Raw genomic sequence first — 20,673 nt, forward strand, 5'->3', positions numbered from 1 at the left:
ACAAATGTATGACCAATTGGTAGTTAAGAAGGACCCCTCTTAGAGGGGCCTCTGGGGGGCGCGGTGGCCTCATGGTTAGTGCGCTCGTCTCCGGATCGATCGGTCCGGGTTCGAGCCCTGGCCGGGGATATTGTGTTGTGTTCTTGGGCAAGACACTTTACTCTCACAGTGCCTCTCTCCACCCAGGTGTATAAATGGGTACCGGCGAACTTAATGCTGGGGGTAACCCTGCGATGTACTAACATCCCATCCAGGGGGGAGTAGAAATACTCCTAGTCGCTTCATGCTACAGAAACCGGGATAAGCTCCAGCCTGATGAGCCACTTGGCTCGTATGCAGACTTTACCTACCTTACCTCTTAACGAGAAGAGTTTTAAGTGTTCCAAACCGGCTATACGACGTATGGTAGACGTCAAAAGCCCTAGACCCCAGAGCTGCCACTGAAAACTCCATTCAAGGTTCCTGGAATTTAGCTGATTAGCCACTCCTTAAAAGGAACGTCAAGAGACTATGATCTAGCTGATAGTCTCTAGGGACCGCACAGTACATAGAGAATAATACTTGGGAGCACGTACATTTGGAATTTCTCTTCGAGTGTTCAACTCGATATCTCAAGAGTGAGCGCAGTGAACGAGTGAGATATAAAGTGGAATACGAGAAAACAGCGCCGTTCATGTAATAAATAAGCGGGGCTGTTTTGTATAAAAAATAGGCCAACTTTGGGTGCTTCCTATGGGTGTGAAATACGTTCATCTATAAAGGCTATATAGAAACAAAGATCACTTTTAGAGATGTTTAGACATTGTGGCAAGAGGATATATGTACATGAGATTTCCGTCATCGTTTTCCCACCTCCATTTTTGCTCTCATCCCGAATCCCGCGAATCGTAAAGCGTATTTTAAAGGGTGACACTATTAGAGCGTGCAAATGCTCTTGCTTCTTAAAGCGAAATACTTCCATTACAGCCCCTCCTTTCGACCGTTTCGCTTCTTAGGCGGCTTTTTTTTTAAAGCAAACATAACACAAAGTCCTTATTTCTCAGGTCACTCCTTACCTCGTTAATGCAGCCAGATTTAAGCGCCGCATATGCGCTCGGAATATCGGGTGTCCGTCGTGCTCAAGTCATGTTTAAAACAAACAAAAGGAAAAAACAAACACAGTTTTAAATAAATGGAGTGCGTACATTGTGATATTTGTGACCTTTATATCTATTGTTGTATTCTAATGTCACTGGAAAGCCTTGGGGAATAGTTAGCTGTTGCCCAGACTTACCATTGAGCGTGGCTACTTTTTCTTGAAGGTGTCATTCAGTCAATGGCAATCCCTTGTAGTAATGAAAGCCTTTTGAAGCAAGACGAAAGAAAGCTACAAAATTGAATAGTCGGGTAACAATAGGTTTTAAGTGGTCCCTCATCCATGTCGCTATTTGCGGCAGAACTACAGAAGTGGATCATTTTTTTCAAATGCAAAACAAACCTCACCGCAAGGAATGTTCGGCGCCTTTATGCAAATCTAAAAAAGTTGCGGAGGCACTCTCTACAACTCCTATCACTTATTTTCATGGATCACATCTTGAAGGTTAAAACAGGATGACGGAGAGATCGAGTAAAGCAAACATGGCATCGCAGAAGTATAAAGTTAAAAGGTTTGTTAATCTGTATTTAAATACTAATTTAAAACATGTATTATTGACTTTAAATAGCAGTCATCGAAGGGTAAGCTAATGTGTTCTTACAATCACTTAACATTGTGGACTTAGAGATCCCCCAAAATATTTAGTCATCAAAAAGGAGTAATGTAGGAGAAAGTTACTTCAGTTAGTCAACAAGCACAAGCAGTGGATTTGTTAATATATTATTTGGAGAAGATGCTCGATCGACTTGAAGATAAAGTTATTTATAGGTAAAATAACAACGATAGCGCAGTTTATAAGTGTTTTCAGAATGCCATTTGTTTTCCGCCATGGACCGACGACATGTTTGCCATAACAAATGCTTATAACGAAGGGCAAGTGTCGTACTGATTTTCAGTTTAATGGAAAGAAGCAGTTTAGAATGTAGGGATTGATTTATTTCTATTGTCTAGCTGTTCAGTGTTTGGAGGTTGTTTTCCATTCATTGCACAGTTCATCGATCTCAGCGGAGAAACGTGTAAGAAAGTTAATTGCAAACAGAACGTACTTAATTTGACATTGTGTTCAGCAATATTAGGCTTTTTTCAAACCATGATTCAAACGCAATTCATGGGGAAAGAGTCTAGTTATGGGTTAATTCACTTGATCAATTATTTCAACATAAAATGATCATTTAAATATCGAAATAAATAGCAGTTCATTCTTAATCACTCCATTGCTTCATGTGGTTTTTGGAATAGAGTTATTGCGTGATGAAATGGGATAAAAGGCTACGAAATAAATAACTGAATCCTTAGTGTTCGGACTAAACTTCTCAGAATTGAATGAGAGCTACCATATTTAAATGGAACGAAAGATTAATCAAGCAATGAGCCGAATGAAGGTGTGACATTCGCGAAGGCAAGGTTTTTTTAATTCTAATTTAGTAACTGATTGAAAGGAAAAGTGAAAATAATGCAGAGTTTCATAAGCTTCTCATCGAAAGCAATTTTAAGAAGTTTCAACGAGATATAGAAATGTTCGAGCTCTTTCTACGGGTTAATTGCTCATTGGATTGAAAAGAAAATAAACATTCCTTTAAATCGACATCGCGATGGGCAAGATGCCATCAGATGAGAATGGGAGATTATTTTCATATAAGTCCGGTGCAAATGGTGGCATCAAGTATAGAGGAACATCGACTGTTCTTTTTTGGATTATAACTGCCATTAATCCTGAAAACCTGCAACGGATCACATTAGCATAGTCAATGGCGCGAAGTCGATTGTTGACAAGTGTTTGTTTCAACAATAGCCAAGTCGAAACAAAATCAATGAAAGTGATTACTATTATTAAAGCATCATTGAGTGATAGAGGCATCTTGGGCTCCGTCCACACTACGCCGAGGGACCTGAAATCGGAGGCTTTACTCTGAAAACGCATCAAACGTTTTCCGTCCACACTACGCCGAAAAAAACTCTATCAGAGAAATCACATGATTATCGTGATGTAATCTTTTTTTAAAAAGATCCGTTTTCAAAATGTTTTCCTTCTACACGAAAAAGAAAAGCTGCCCCTGTCAAATTCCTCCAGTTTGAAGAGCATTTTCGAAAAGCTCCGTGTTCGTGACGGACTAGTGTGGATGGTAGAAAACGAAGCTGCCTGACCATGGAAACGAAGCAGCGTTTTCAAATTTCTCCGGCGTAGTGTGGACTCTGCCTTAAATCTCACCCGACGTGAAATGAAACCCTGAAACGACTGTGAAACTGTACACTGGAGTCACGTGTGTAATTACATCAGTGGATTAATTGTTTTTTGTCTTATTTGCTCGGTTGTCTTCCGACCATTGTTGACCGTTACCTCCCCAAGGACTGAAGATAAGTACCATCTTTTAGTAAGAACTCGCATTAATTTATATGTTTGGTTTCTTAGTGTTGAAGAGTTTGGTGATGAATTCAGGAGAAAAGGAATAGTATTCAATCGAACCTTGGAAGATCTGGAGGATAGAGCCAAGAAATGTGAATCTTTAAAAGCACTGGTAAGTTAAATGGCCAGAGATGCACATGCCCGAATGTGAATGATGTTAAAATGGTTCAATACATACATGAAGTGTGGAGGTGTTTTTCTTATGTATCGTTAAGACCGACGAAAGAAATTATTCACTCTTTTCATCACGCCAAGGCAAATCAAATACTCATTTTATGGCAACCTCACCTACAGTGTTTACACAGGGTACATACAGTGTAGACCCTTTGCTTTAATAAGACCTAAATTTGAATAACAGTACTTTATAAATCCTTACTCTCGTACTTATGTTTCCATTCAGATTTAGGCAGCATTTATGCAAAGGGTCTGTATACAAGGAAACGGAAAATTTCAAAATGGTGGACTCTACTTGGTGCTATACCGATTATTCGGCTCTTTACCAGGCCCCTTTTAGTCAACATCCAGTCTATGCACAACACAACTCCTTCACGTTTTCAACAGTGACGCGAAAACCCCTCGACCTCTTAGCGTGATTTTGCTTGCCGAATTCTACTCGGTGCAAGATCAGTACATTTACTTGTTTCACAGAGGCTAGTTTACGAAAAATTTTCTACGTCTATCAATCTTGGAGACCTTACGAAGAACGGTCATTACAAGGTGTCTATCTTTAAAAACAGTAAGAAAATTAAGTTAAAATCTTCCTTTCAGGAAAGAGAATTCTCCAGAACCATTTCCGACAGAGGCGATGACAAATACATTCTTGACTGGCAGCCTTATTTGAATGACGGAAAGCGAAAAGTGTCAAGGTAACTATAACACGCCAACCGCCTGAGGCCAACACCTACTGGCCAACACTGTCCGTCTTAGGGACGTACCCACTTAAACTGTTGAACATTTACTGGTTGAATTTGTACTTACTTACTTACTAATTTACTAAAAGTCAGGAATTCCTACAGTGACCTACAATGTGTAACCATCGTAAACGGTTTCCAGGCACCCAATGGGGTAATGTTAACTTGATGTTTCCAATTCAGAGACATAAATTGATGGATTGTTCGGTTGAAAACAACAACAACAACAGAACTGTTTGTATTTAGCTCACATTACTTGCGCATTACTAATGAGGCAAAAATAAGGGTATACAGGGTGAAGGCGAATTCTGGCCATTGTATCTACTAGTTTAGACAGTTTTAATATGGATATGAATTACTTCCCCAAATGACAATCATTGTTGCAATCCTGACTCTAAAGCTGACCTTACACTACATTAAGAACCTAATTTGCTCATTTTAACTGAACCAACCAAGAACATCTCAACTAAATAAATGAAATTCAATTATAATCCTATTACGTTGTTTTTCAGATCTCTAGCAAAATTGAAAGAGATCCAGACTCACAGAAAGCAAAGAAAAACCTCTTTTATTGGTTCTATAAAAGAAGCTCTTCCTTCCTGGGCCAAAAAGAAGAGTCTTAATAAATATATTCAGTTGCAGAAACTGATCAATGAGACCGAAGATTACGAGGTAAGGGAACCAGTTAAACATGTCTGTGCTAGAGAGAGTGGCTTTGAGCACACACGAACTGTTAAATTTTCATCCTCAAGAATGACCCAACACTCACCGAAACTCTCCTCATAAACTCTTCTGTAAACTTCGTGGTTCAGTTGCTGTCCCCTTTAAAGCAAAGAATTCCTAACTTTATGAAAAAAATTCTATACATTTATTTATCGAGCAATCCCCCACAATCACCAACTCCAATTTAATATAAGATCTCAGTCAAATTCAAAGTATCATGCCAATGATGACGATGATGATGATAACGATGACGAGAGGAAAATTATTTTTACCGTGAAAATAGCCAATAACTTTCAAAGTAAAGCTATGGGTGACACCTAAGATCGCACGTAAGAAATACGCGAAACAAGTGCACGTTACCGAATGGGAGGTGGTTTGGTAAAAACTGGACATACCTTCAGACCGCGCACCACGTAACTAAGAAGGAGGTAAAAAACCTGATTAAAATTGCTTTTTTTTTTAGCAAGTACGTCCCGTTTTGAGGGTTTTTTTAGTCTGCGAGCAGGCTCACCTTTGAGTCACACGCGCGAGCGGCGAAGAGCAAAGCGATCCGGCGGGAAGGAGTCTGGTGAAGAGGCTTCGCCGCTCGATTTCGCGCTCGCGGCTACGCCGCGCGCGCTTGTGCTCCAATGTGAGCCTGCTCGCAGGCTAAGGGTTTTTAGGTTCCTTTCATCGTGGATAAGGAGTGTGTCAGTACTGCATATCGGCTCATTTTCGCAGAGAAAATAAGAGAGAAAAATTGCAAGTTAATTAGCCGGAACTTAAATCTACTGCCACTGACGACGATCCCGAGTCTCGCAATTTCTTTGCCTCCCGTTCGCCGTTCATGTATGTTTCGCTTTCGCATCAGACAACAATCTTGCTTGTTTTCTTTTTTCTTCAAGGCTTTGATAACCGACATTGTTGGTCAAATAAGTTCAGCCGATGACTTAACAAACTTGGCAAACAAGATATTCCAAGAACAAGACTCGAATCTAAACGAACAAATTACGAAAGACCTGAAAGTCATGACGACTCGTTGGAATTCACTTTGTGAAAGCGTCATCAACAACAGTAACAGGTAACAAGTCAATTCAGGTGATTTCTCAGAAATAAAAATTGCCGAACGAATTTTTAGAAATTTTCCCGGTATGTTCCCTACTAAGCACTTTTTCAAAAAACTCAGTAAGAAATATAAGTCCCTATGCTCGCAAGAGATATGATGGGCCAATCTTACCCTACTTATGCCCAATCACGTGCGTTATTTCATCCATGTAGGTACATTTTGTGGTAGTTGGAAGCAATATTTTTTTAAAGAAATACTTGATAGGAAGATAGTCTCAAGCATATGCAACAATGTCCCGGTTCAAGCCTGAATTTTTTACAGGCTTTAATTACACAACGGCTTAATTTGTGTATGTAACTGCGATGATCAATCATGTCTTCATATCTTTCTCTGCACTTCGAATCTATGATATTTCATATATTCATTTGAATGTTTTGAATAAAGTAAGGGAAAAATTACACTGTTTTAGACGACATCGACTCAGATCGTTCCTCGGGTCGCGTCGTTCATCCTCGAGTAACGGTTTCATGTGCGCGTTTTCAGCGCTTTGTTTTCCTTCCGAATTTTTTTTCAATTTTGAAACTCTAATGTAATAAAATATAGGTCACCATGCCCGATTAAGAAGAAACTAGCATGTTGCGTGTGTTCAAGTGCTCGTGTGCGCGCTAATAACTCAAAAATCGTGCACAGAAGGAATGCGCAATGCAATTCTGAGAAATCACCTTACAATAAGGGTCTGAATTGTATGTTTGAAACCAGTTGTACATTTAGGACAGGTGCGAGTGAAATATAAGGGGTAACAGGGGGTATGAATAAGGTCTTAAGATGTGTAGAAGCTATGCCATACGTCCGTATGAAAGGTAAATTCTGCGTAGGGCTATTGTTCCGAGACTGAAACCACTCAATCATTTTCAGTCTGGAAAAATTGGGCCTGGAAGTGGATCGGGAATACAAGAATCTGAATAAATGGTATGAGAAAGCTGACACTTTCAATACCTGGATTTATTTTAATGAAAAGACCATAGATGAAGAAAGCTCTGGAAGCAGCACCACTAACATTCCTGTTGTCAAGGAACAGATGGAAAAAAATCAGGTATTCTATGTAATATGTGGTAATTTGTTCAAAGGAGCAGCGGAATATCACAGGAAACTGTAATTAAATTTCACGAATGCACATTATTTTAACCTCCGACTGCTATTTTTTTTTCTTTGGGCTGATTTTGTCCCTAAATCAGGATCTCATCAAGAAAGTTCAAAGCCAGAAACCGAATTTGGAAGAAATTAATCGTGAAGCAGACAAGCTTTTGGAAAGCGGTCGCCTGGATCAGGGAGATGTGGAAAGGGTGGAGCGATACAAGCAGGCCCTGGGTACCAGATACACAGCAATTGGTGACAGGCTGCTAGGAATTAAAAACAAGTAAGATATGGGCTCAGGCAAAGATAAACAGCAAAGTACTATTGAGTATCATTTGTTGCAAATCAGCCACAAACCGGTGCAGGAATTTCTTTGGTTTCTTGGGGCAGGAATCGCGTTTCTTCTCGATCAGTACCCATTCACCGACGTGGGACCTGCAACAAATGAGTTTTTTTTTCGTCCACTATGGCAATAAACAGTAATGAAATCTAGACCAGGCAAGTGACATACCGAGCTAATCATTGGAACGTCAGCCTCCAATAGAAAGAATGGGTCAACAGTGTTACGTTGTTGTTTGACTAGCTCCAATGAGACACTTTTCGTTTTGTTTAGATAAACAACATGTAAGGTTCTTTATGCGCGTGGATCAATTAACGTTTTTCAATATGGCTTCTTTCCATAGGTTATCCAGCAGCTTGCATCAGCTACAAAGGAAACCTGACGAAAGATCCAAGAAAGAAAAAAGCATCGTGGAAGTCTCAGTTCAATCAACCTATAAGGTATGGCCAAAAGTTTAGGGACTCTTAAAAAAATGTAACCTTAATAAATTATACCTCTTGGTTGAGTCTCTGCATTCTACAAGACCTCTCTAAACGTCCGGTCTAAACGACCCTACTTTTTTATACAATAACAATAATAATAATAATAATAATAATAATAATAATAATAATAATAATAATGATAATAATAATGATAATAATAATAATTTAATAATAATTTATTAATTTATATTGCGCTTTTTAACATGCAATGATCAAAAGCGCATCACAATATTAAAGTATTTATATTATTTATTCTAAAAATGAATATTTAAATATGCTAAATATGTACATAAACTAAATTTAACAATAATAAAACAATTAATTTAATTTGCATCAGTAATAACTATTACGATGAGATTTGCTTTAATCTTATTTTAATATCCAGCCACCACCCAAGGTGATTACACCATTTCACAAGGAGGATGAAACTGAAAGCAACGAACAGAAAATAAACGACTCAATGGGAGGAGTTAAGAAGATTATTGCACAATCAGGAAAACGGGGAGCTAGGAGTGAACAAGAAAAAGAAAGGTTAATACACAGTCTAGTGAGGCTAAGAGCATAAATCGTACTATAATAGAGAAAAACTTCATTTGTTTACAGTAAGAGTAAAGGAGAAAAAATTTTGGAGCCTGGAAGGTTATTTAGCTAAATTCATTTTATCCAAATTTGACCCAGGGTATCGTCTTGGCATGTTCACAAAATACTCCTTCAAAAGCAGTTATTTTTCCCCTGATAGACTCCTAATCCACTGGTTGGTTGATTGATTAACTGATTTGAATATTGTTTTATAATTTTAACAGATAAAATCATTTCTAAAAGCACCATCTCTAACACATGTTAAGGGCATCTGTAACATTTTTCTTTAAAGTAATTGTCTTCGTTTATATTCTGCTAGGCTTCATGATGATTCAGTCAGAGCATTTGATTCGTCCCTGATTACTTGTTGGAAGGCACTCAATGACTTGGATGAAAAATCATTACAAGAGTTTTCTGCTGCTGGGTCTAACATCCAAGAGGTTAAGGAGCAACTCGACGAAATTCAGGTGAGTGAGTGAGATTTTATTACTAACTGCTTAATAACCGAGAGCGAGGTCGTTACGGGAAAATCTCAAACTGAGGCCTTGCAGTATTGACCGAGCGATAGCGAGGTCAATACGGTAGGCCGAGGTTTGAGATTTTCCCGTAACAACCGAACGGTCGAGGTTATTAAGTTGTTTATTATATGGCTCGTGAATTAAAGAAAATAAAAAAATTATTCGAGCGGAAGTCGTCAATTTATATCCGGCGATGCACGCGTTTACCGATTCATTCATCGTCTCAAACCCAGGGCAAAAAACTACAGTCAGTGAACTTCACCACTGTATTACGTATTCCGTTAAAAACACTCATTTCTCTACGGGAAAAGTGACTGTCACAGCCTCAAAAAGGTATTTTAGTATCGTGGTACCACAAGTTGATGGCGGAGTTTTTCCGACTTCTGGGGCGAAACGTCAACGCATATAGAAAAGACAGAAAATGCTTTAAAATGGTCCAAACTAACGGTCTTTCGTTGAAAGAAAATGCTAATGCTTCAGAATGCACTGCTCAGAATAACTCGATCTTCACATTCGCTTTCGACAACATATCTTCGCCTTCTTCATTCTGGGATTTATGGATGGACTTTACAAGCCTTGTGAACGTCTAAAACTTCCTGCAGTTATCAGAAACACTGCTACCGACAGAAACCGCCCGATTGTTGACATGTGATGATCCTGGAAGCTGATTTACACTTGCTTGTGTTAAAGAGAGGGAATCTATTTGATGAGAACTGTGACAGAGTTCAATATTTCGGTAATTGTTGTGACTAAGATGATAACTTATAAGTTTCTTCATGGTGTTCTGCTCAGGATGCATGAGAGATCTACCGATGGTGTTTTTCACTTAGCGATTTTAGCTTTACTTAAGACTTGGCAAACTTTGATGGTTTTTCACTAGTAAGTGCCCGCCAAGGTTACCGGTTGGTAGGTCATAAACGACTTCTATATAAATTTTATTAAGGAAAAATCTCTAAGCTTTTAGCTACTTACTTTCTCTTACTGTTTTTAATCGGCTTTCATCGTTTCAATGCGCTTGAATTTTCAGAGCCGGGCTCTTCCTAATTTGTATAATCCGTAATCGGCCCGTGGGCATTACGGCTGCATAATGACCGCTTAGATCTCGCTCTTAGCCAATCAGAGCGCGCGTTATATCGGCCACAAGCCAAAGACATATGATAAAAGCTTATCAACTGAGTTAGGTCGTCCAGGACGAAAAAAATACGAATTTACGGACCGAAACGTAGCGACGTTCGAGCAAAAAGACCGATTTCGCTCGAAAGTTGTAGAAATGTCTCGGCTAAGGTTATTACACGCGCTCTGAATGAAATACTGACGAATGTGTGTGTGGACGATGAGCTTTCTCCGAACCCGCTCGGCACCACAACCCTTAACGAGGGCTAACCTAAAGTAGAAAAAAAATGCCTGAGAACAAATATTGTTTCAATCCATTGTGTGGAAAAAGATGGTGGCTGTACATTTTACGTACCACAATACCTTTCCAACCCTTACACAGCCCATTAGGCACTAGGAAAGTCATATTTTTGCAATATTTGTTCATGTATTTTGTGTATGCTAGATTTGAAGTTCTTTAAAACTTTTTTCTGCGCATTTTTGATTGGTATTATGGTGTTCGTACGCGAGGAATTATGGATAAATCAGTTCCCATCTTTTTCAAGGTGGGTTGTTAGGTTTTGATCTCATGGCCTTTGTGCTCAGGGAGAAGACTTCTCGTTGAATCAAAAGAGAGAATTAGTTGTAATTCTAATTTTATTGGTGAAATGGAAGTAGTGTCTTCATCGTTTGTCAGCGAATCGGTTTTGATTGATTCTTCTATTTAATTGAATTAACTAATTCATTGTAACTAAAAAAATTACTTTCTCAGGATCTGGAAAATAAGATGACACAGGAGGACAATAACTTTCGTTTGGTAAAGGAAACCTTTGAAGGAAGTGAAGAAAAGAAGGTGATGAAAGACGAAAGTCGCGAAAGATTACGAAGAAAGGTAGACGATCTGAACTCCAGATGGGAAGAAATGTGGCGTGCTCATGATGTCAATAAAGACCGGTAAGTCTTATGGGAGATATATGCATGTCTTGAAACAGTTTGCAGGTTTATTATTTTACATGTATATTCATTCTTAGAAGATACACTGAATTAGCTGAGGAAGCCCACTGTAACTGACTTCATTCCAAAGTTATCAAATGTAGTCTACGACTTCATAAATCTTTCATGAAACTGCAAAAAATCGGAATGATTTGCAAGGCAAAAGTGATCACATTCTTGCGTCATGATCGTTTTCATTAACTTTTCATTAGCGGCATCTAAAACGTATTTTGTGCTTTTACTGTAAAGGGTAAAAGGTGTAGTTAGAGAACTGGCATCTCCTCACATTATCTTTGTTGTCGCCAATAGCTTGGTGCAAGCCATTTTGATTATGGGAGGTCAGTGGATGGGAAGAGTTAACAACAGCCTTGATGATCTGGAAGATGATATTAAATCACTGGAGATCCCAGCAGATGATATGAAGGCGTTGCGCGAAGAACAACAAAAGCACAAGGTGAACCAAAACGTGTATATCGTAAGAAAGCGTGTTGCTGGACTATGCTAGTGATAAAGATTAACGCCAGGGCGGATTTGTAAGGTTACCGTTATAGTAGACTCTGAGAAAATCTCCATACTAGTATGGCAACCATTCTTTCCAGTCTATGTCTATAAAGAGACCATTTAACAAACAATTAATCTTAGAGGTGGATAGGGTTAAGTGCTTGATACAATCAGTTACTCCAAAGCTTACGAAGTCATTTGCAATTGTAACATCTATTGATGTACTGTTTGCTTAATTTGAAGGTTTATTTTTTCCTTGCAAGTCGACTTTGCAGTTTAAGATTTAGAGGGCGACTGTGCAATGGTGATAATATTATTTTGTTTTTATATTTAGGAAATTATGAATAAGATAAGTTCGTATGAAGATTCTGTCAGCGGAGCAGTGGATGTTGCAAGAGAGGTCCAACGAAGAGATCTTGTCACGGAGGAGACCGGAAAAACAATCACACATGAGACGGAGGAACTGGAAGACAGGCTGGAGCGACTGAAAGCTGAGGCAATAGAAAAGAAGAAAAGGTCCGTTGAAACATATATTCTAAGAAGCTTAATTGAGAAAAGTTCAGTACATCCATTCTTCGATTGCCAGTCTCATGCTGAGCAACAAGATAAGTCCCGATACTGCACTGTCGACGAAATATATATTCCATGCTTCATCGGAGAGGCATTTAATTTTTGTGTCAGAGGATGGGAGCAAGCGTCTTCCTCAACGGCAAACTGTGCCGCGGTTTGCAGCTACACCTTCAAATTTTTCGTTAACGATAGGAGCTAATATGCCAGGACAAACGTCGCTAAAATTGTTAGAAATATATGGATGCCATGAATAATTCGGCCATTTTTTGGTTCTCTTTTATATTTTCTCTCAGGATTACTGCGTCGTTGCTGGAAATCGAGAAAGCCACTGCAGTTAATGAGGTAATGGTGGCTTCCAGTGTGTCCGTTGCCCACTCTGCACCTGACCAGTTTTCACAAAATGACGAAGGCTTTGTTGAACCAAAGGATCATTTTTTTAAGAAGAAAGTCACTTATGAGGTCAGTGGCAGTATTTACTTATATTTCCTTGGTATTATCAATATCCGCTGACCAATCCCAAGCCGCTCAAGAAATCTGGAAAGATTACAAAATCCGCCCAAGAAATGTGATTCCATATTCTTGAAATACAAATTTTGCATGAAATTAATCGGCTCGATTCTTCAGCGCAACACGCTACCTAACTTGACTGAACTTGCACAGTACTCGGTGATAAGTGCAGAGCACAAAATTTGAAAACTTAAGGGCTTTTCTGAATACATGTACTTAAGGCTATAAATTGAGGTAAACAACCGTTAGAATTAGAAGGAAAAAATTCAAAGGCGAATAAAAAATCGCAAAAGACGAGCACACTTATTTCACATTTCTTTCCATCGGTGAACTCGAATCCCGGCATCGGTACAACACTGTGGCCTTCATGTACGCGATCTGAACAATGCAGCATCCCTGATGTGAGCAGCACAATTAGCAGTTACATACAATGTAAGCATATTACAGGTTCAAATTATCGAAATTAAGTCCGTGGATTTCACTTTAGTGATCCACGCATGAAGTTTTTAGCTAGCAGAATTTGTCAAAGCGGGGAAGAAATGTCACGTTTTGGATAAATGGCCGAGACCCGGTTAAGCATAAGTTGACATACTGTTTGAATATTCACTACTATTAAACTTGTTAATATTTACAGTGCTGTTTTCTTTACTAATTTGTCGGTATTATGTTAGTGGGCAAAAACCAAAAACCAAGCGGGTGTCTGCCGGGGAGAGGAAACAAAGGGAAATTTAAATGACAGAGTAAGATAATTTTGTGCAAAATCTGCAACTTGCGATAACAACATTTTACACGCCGGGTAATAAGATGCGCGGAGCCAAACAAGGCTTACGATAGAAAACGGCGCCAAAAATATCCACCGCTCACGGAGATATGCATCACAGTTAATTCATGCCCAAAGCTTTTTTCCGTGTAAGAAGACAAACTTGGCTTACCGTTTAACTCTATTGCGTTGCGACATCTGTGCACCAATGCCTGTAGCAGGTAAAATAAACTATCCAGAGCACAGCCTGTGCTCTGTATAAATTATTTTATCTGCTATAGTAAAGCGAAGCACGTGCTTTGTTTGACGGTAATCATACTATAAAAAATGGCGCTCGAAGAAAGCAATGAAACCAGCCTAGAAAACTGTACATAATTTTTGCTTAATCTGTATTCTCTATACGACGAGCAGAAGATAGTGCAGAGGGGCGAAATTCCACAATAATGCTCCGTCGCAACTCGAATTCGCGAAGCTCTTGTCAGTGATAAATGTTCACCGTCCGATTTCGTCGTGTGCAGCGTATTTGGTCAGCAGAAAGCTCTAGAGCATGCCCTAAGACAGCGCATATGCTAAACCAATTAGCTTTTTCTTTGCACCGAGTCTATAACACTGGCATAGAAAACTGCAATTGATTCTGTTAATGTTACTTAATGCGCAGCTACAATGTACAATAGGATAGGGTACGACAGGGTAATTTGTTAACTGTTTTTCCACTGATGTGGCACCTTCCCATTTTCCTATTGTTCTAATGCATCTTATTTTACAATAACCTTAGTCGCTCATAAATCAGAAGATGGAAAAGTTTAAGAAAGAAAACAAGTCCATGAACGACTGGATGGACGAGACGGAAAAGTTGGTCAACTCACTAAGCGTGAACATGGATCCGAAGAAAGCGAGTAGAGTACAAGATAAAATTAACGTGAGTATTCAACGTCACCATGATGTGTTTTTTTTTCAGTTTAATCTTCTTATCTTTATCAAACGGATACGTTTTCAGTGAGAAATTAATTTTTTTCCTGAAGACAGAAGATCTACTGACTTGTGTGACACTTTCTCTTTAAACGTGATATTTTTCACAGGACAGGTTTTCGCCGCGAAAAACCTCACCAACTCACGCCTTGCGAGAATTTAACGTGGCCCTTAAATCACAAATTCAAGTAATGTTGCACGTAGGGGCTAAACCACCCCCCAAATGTTTCATCAGTTCTTGGGTATTTCACATTATTTCGCATTACTTGAAAAGTATTGACTCTTTCTGCACCAAACTTGGCAGATGAACAGGAGACCTATCGCCAATTATATTTACGTGAAAAATGTCAGTAAATGTTAAAGTTGTGACGTCACAGTGATGACGTCATGTTTTTTGCCAGTTTTGAAGTTTTTAACATGCATATTCTTTACAATGTGTTCGAAAGAGCACATCAAGGGGAGTTGAAACCTGAAAAAATTTTGTCCATATCACAAAAATTAAATGAAATATGGCATTTTTAAATATGAAAAATAACTCTGCAAAATATGGGGTCCCCCCCTTGAGAAAAATCCCCAAATTGGAGCCGTAATTTTGTTCCAGCAAATGCAGCTATGTTGCACATGTGATGTGCCAGATGACTAAAGCAAAAATAAAGAAGAAAATCGGAATAAAACATTATCCCTCTAGTGTTATTGCGTTAAAATTAGTTTTGTTACGTCATAACCTGTGACGTCACCCGTTTTTTAACTGTTAATACCATCCTAACAAAGCCGAAAATCCAATTTCTAAAACCATATGATTTTTGACAACATCAAGCTTTCTATTTTTCTAGATTATTAGCCTTCCTAGAATAAAACTGAAAAAAATAAACCAGAGAGACTGACTTAAGAAGGACAGTATGGTTAAGCAAATTCCGGGTGGGATAACAAAAAAATATTTAACTTACCATATCTCGAAAAATAATCATCATAGCAAAAAACGGTTTCCGGCATTTTACTCCTCAAGTCAAGGCCTTTCCAATGACATAATCTTTCCATCAGATTTTACAAAAAATTATAGGACGTTTTGGCGACGTCATCAATTATGATGTCATAATCTGACATTTTGTCACAACTTCCAAATTAAAATAAACTGGAGAACAAAGAAAGGTCATCTGCCAAACTTGGTTCAGAAATATATAAACCAAGCAAATATAGCCTTCATGAAACATTTGGCCCCTACGTGTTGACTCATACACATCATTTGTGATTGAAAAAAAGGAAAATAAAACGTTTACAGCAGTAGCAACTGAAAGCCCAGCTGCTTCTTCCAGTCGTTCCTCAGCTTTGTCAGGGTTGTGTTACGTGGCCTTTGATACATGAATTGATGGTTTCTTCTTAACAATTACTCCACGAGGGCACGTTGGATATGAGATGGTGGGCGCATTGCGCCGAGTTGGCTATAATCATCTCATATCCAACAAGCGTGAGTGAAATAATTGTTTTATTAAAAAAGCCCCGAAAATATAGCAAATTAAGTTAAAGGACAAATAAAAACGTCCTAAAAAAATCACGCTTACGATTACCATATTCGTAGAGCATGGTATCCTTGGCTTGCACGTGACGTCATCATTTTCTAAAATCTAAAACTAAAGAGCCACCAAAGTTTTTATCCTCATCAGGCATAAGAGGGGGTAAATTTATATCTGTTTACAACTTTTCAGCTCAGTAGCTTGCTTCGTCTGGAGATCAGCGCATCTTGAATTTCAGAGTTATGGCGGTGCGTGACATAAAGCTACGAACGCGTTTGTCGAGAAATATATACTTATCTCGTGATTTTTAGCCTGTTCAGAAGTTAAAGTGTTAGGAAAAGTGCTTATGTAAATGCTTGTCTGCTCAGATAGATACAGATAATCAGTCGCCTAGATAGACAAAGTAAGTTCCAGATGTTTACACTATTTTCCTGCGGCCATGTTGATGTCCAACGGAGGTACACCAACATGGCGGCTCCGTACTGGGCTTGGTAAATTTGCGCAAAATATTTCGACGAATATCTGAAGTTTAGGAAAACGCACAGCCTTAAAACTTGGAGAGGTGCCTTCTTTACCAATCTCCTATAACATCACAATATTCTAACTTTATCCACCGATTGGTTTTCGAATTATTTTTATATTGCGTGACAGTGCAAGCCAAGAATAATGGCTCATAACCCATGATGGCTAAGCCAGTGAAAACTCTCGAATAGCATTATCCAATGATCCAGTTTTTAATAACCTGCATTATAAGGTAGTGAATTGAAAAAGACCGTTACCCTCACGAGACGACGAATCCACACTTGGTTGTGCTTCAAGAACAACTTAAAAAAAGACATCAGACTAGAGAACTGTGTGTTTTTCTTTTCTTACACATTTTGTACTGTAAATATTTTGTTTCCAGATACGATATGGGGAGATGAAGGACAAACAATCTAAGGTAGACTACATTAAGCTGCTGAGCAAGCAGATTGAGAACGAGACTTTGGACCCAACAATCAGCCAGCCGTTTCTAAAGGAAGCAGAAGCACTGGGGGAAAGGTGGAGCAAGATCAAGGAGATGATTGAAAATTATGATGAAAAGGACGCCGGGAGCAAAGCTTCATCCAGCAACTGCTGTAGCGCGTTCTTGAAAAAGAGACTATTTCCGATTTGGTCGTATAATTAAGGGGTGCATGTATGGTCACGCAATCAAATACTACAATGATACTGCGTATTAATCTGTCAACTACTAGGTACTAAGATTGCTTGTAGAGATTTAAGAGGTTGCGAAGGCTAGCTAGGTGGCAAGAGAGTTCAATAGTCATTGTACTCCGATACCAAGAGAGCAGAAATGCGAATTAACGTTACGAAATGTAAGGTTGTAACTAACATGAATGTAGTTCTTTTTCTTCAAAAATGGATGGAAATACGCGAATGTAGGTAATAATTGGTACATGAATGTCCCCCAACAGAAGATGGCTACAAGTGGCCACTGTAGGTTAATATGAATCTACTATATGAACAAATGTTATGATCAAATGTTTCAGTAAAGGGCGTCTTCCTGGGCAGCGTAAAATTACAGAAAAGATACGATTCTGTATTGACTTATTGTTTGATTGCATGCATGGGATCACCTAGGAATTAATAAAGGGACTGGAAAGTCCAGCTCCTTCAGGCGATTCTGTCACATGAAAAAGTGGTCTTTGGGTAAAACTAAGCCAAACAATATTATGCTGAATTACGTTCAATTGATTTGCATGTGAATGAAGTCTGTATAATTACTTTTTTCGGTCATTAAACTATTATATCCTCTTTCTAAAGACCAGGCCGGGGTTGTTTGAAAGGTGGATAACGCTATCCACCGGATAAATCAGTATCCAGCGGATAACATGGTTTGTTTTGTTAACACCTACCCACTGGATAGCGATTTATACGTGGACATAGAGATTACTTCATGGAAAATGCTTTGTACGATTTTTATTCACTAGTTGAGTATTATTAGAAAACGAACAACTGAGCGCAGCGAACGAGTGAGTTTTCTGATACGTATCAACGAGTGACTAAAAATCGTGCAAAGCATTTTCCATGTTGTAATGTGTTTATTTCATACGTACTGAGATTTTTTCGTGTAGTATTTGGTAGACAAATTGCACAAATGGGGCGATGAAAAGTGTAAAACAAATAATTTAAAATCGCTCAACGACAACTAAATTAATGAAAGCTTATAAAATTTACAACACCGTTTTCATCATATATCAAGAAAGTCAAATGTTTATTACTAAAGGAAGCCATGCCAATAAACTGCGTAATGTCATAAAAATATATCCGGATTTAGTTATCATCAGAGTCACCTTCCAGTTCTAAAGGCTTCAGACGTTTCCATCTCACCGCTTCGGGACTTCACGGATTTGTGGCAAGTGTCGGAGACTGATTTACTGTGCTGATGTGAATGGAAAAATTACCACCTTGAATAACAGCTCCACTGAACAATGTCGTGGACTGCTAACCGGTATTTTGGGAGTCGGAGGACGACGGACAGGCTGATTGGGACGAGGACGAAGCTGAGGTACCAGCCGCCACACTGAAACAGTGCTGTACTTTTCTATGCTCTTCAAATTCTTGTAACCAGATAGTTGTGCAATTTGCGTGGATGGAATGTTATGTTCACTTAGCGTCTGGATCATTGTTTTTCTGCCGCTATGATTTCGAAGCCTGTCGTTTTCAGTTCCTGCCTTCTGAACTATTGTCTTCAATAGACCGTTGAGTTCGTTTACGCCTATAGCGCCGGACTTGAACCAACTTTTTCTTGCGAGCGAGTCTGCCTTTAAGGTGTTGTTTACGGCCAGGTAAAAGGGAGCATCGTCTTGATTCATTTCCTCAGGTCTCTTCCTGGCAAAAAATTTGTAAACCGCGAAAGGATCTCTTTCAGTTCCGTCGGTCGCAAACAGTTTCGGTGGTACAGCGCTGTCATCGCTGTAGTCTGATCCAGGTCTAATTCTTGTCTGTCTTTCATTGAACTCCAAGTACTCCACTCCACTTGCCGTTTTGTGTAACTTTACATCTCCCCAGCACATATCACGATGTTCTTTGCACCCACGGAGTCCAAAGTGAAGAGTTTTGTTTAGCCAGAGCCCGGGGCCAGAGTATGTTTAAAAGTGCCTCAAGACTACACATACCGAGCAAACCCTTGTCGTACAATACCTTAAACTCTTCGCTTTCAAAGCTACCGATGCGTTGGGTTTATTCCCTTTTCCTTGCTTCTTCATCTGTTTTTGCTTGGATTGAAGAACTTCTCTGGTTTTCTCAAAGACCAAATCGTTGATTGTGCTGGAAGAATAGCCCTTTTTCTTCAAGTTTCGTTCGAAGCTGGCAATTAAACTTCGAAGTGAAGTTGGCTCGTGCTCGGTGCCATCTTTAGCGCGGACGGAGATGATAAATTGACTAATGTATTCATTCAGCTCAACGGCTGAAATATCTTCAATTTCCCCGTCTTCGTCCTTCGTTTTCAAAAATCCTTTCAAGAAATCTTACACCTCGTTCAGTTTTTTGAGCTGTATTTTTGTTTTCTTGTTCTAAAATAAATTCTTCAACTGAGCAAACAAAAGCAAACCTTTCCTCGGCCATTTTTCAAAGCGTGCGGGTTTTTGTGCAACGGCTCTCGGATGACTTTCTCTTAAATACGTTCATTTCATCATTAGTGAAAATTCGTCGTTTGTGTTGCTGATTGGACGAACGATGTTTTTTCACGGTGAAATTTTGTCGTTCGTGTTCCAGATTGGCTACATTTAGAATCAGTACCAATTTTATCAATTCACTATGATTTTCGTGGATAAATCTCAGTACCTATGGAATAAAGCACTATTCAGCCTTCGAACAACCGCGGCCAGTGCAGGAACCTAAGATAGCATGACCAAGCGTGACAGACTTAACGTGATCTTAACCTGCGAACTACTACTACTTAGCTTCTTTGTGCCTCGGCGAGCGCGAAACAGAAGAATTCGGAGAGCGAAGTGATCGGGGCGGGACAGGGGAGGCTCCCTCGCTTCGTTGGGGCTTACCGGAGGCCTGTTCGCAGGTTAACGTGATCTAGGAGAACGAACTTTGACTCTGATGACGACGAAAATTATTATCAACGATTTCCATGTAAGAGGAAATCGGATACAAGAATAAATATTCTTTAATTAAACCAAGCACTGTTGAAAGTACTGTCGTTTCTCAAGGTTGTAATGGGTTTTCTGAAGGCCAGACAACTTAAGTACACTAAAACTTCAGCATTAGGTATCGTTTTTATCCTTCCCCCTTTCCTTCCCCCCCCCCCCCCAAAAAAAAAAAAAAAAAACCTAAATGATAACTAACGCAACATGCAACATAATGAAGTGTGGGAATAGGGTAAATTACAAGGCGAATTGCACAGTTACTTGTACACTGGGTGGTTGAAATACTACTTTTGGGTGACATACGACCCTTTTTCTGGAGAAAAATCATTCAGTTTTCTTCTGTCCCTCACAGATAGCGAA

General features: G+C 39.1%; 1 protein-coding gene across 1 annotated transcript; it reads left to right on the forward strand.

Annotated features, from left to right (window-relative positions):
* The first annotated feature begins 1,470 nt into the window (after positions 1–1,470).
* On the forward strand, positions 1,471–20,346 carry LOC110053493 (uncharacterized). Its single transcript, XM_089282837.1, has 16 exons — positions 1,471–1,646; positions 3,546–3,651; positions 4,308–4,405; positions 4,963–5,122; positions 6,058–6,233; positions 7,134–7,311; positions 7,454–7,635; positions 8,036–8,132; positions 8,560–8,705; positions 9,073–9,220; positions 11,136–11,317; positions 11,666–11,810; positions 12,192–12,373; positions 12,721–12,886; positions 14,470–14,613; positions 17,079–20,346. Exons 1-16 carry the CDS (start codon positions 1,591–1,593, stop codon positions 17,340–17,342), a joined length of 2,430 nt encoding a protein of 809 aa, XP_089138963.1. The 5' UTR covers positions 1,471–1,590; the 3' UTR covers positions 17,343–20,346.
* Positions 20,347–20,673: the final 327 nt, after the last annotated feature.

Source organism: Orbicella faveolata, unplaced genomic scaffold (genome assembly GCF_042242905.1).
Source record: "Orbicella faveolata isolate gen_17 unplaced genomic scaffold, um_ofav_v1 contig_12, whole genome shotgun sequence".
In the NCBI taxonomy this organism is placed as follows: Eukaryota; Metazoa; Cnidaria; class Anthozoa; order Scleractinia; family Merulinidae; genus Orbicella; species Orbicella faveolata.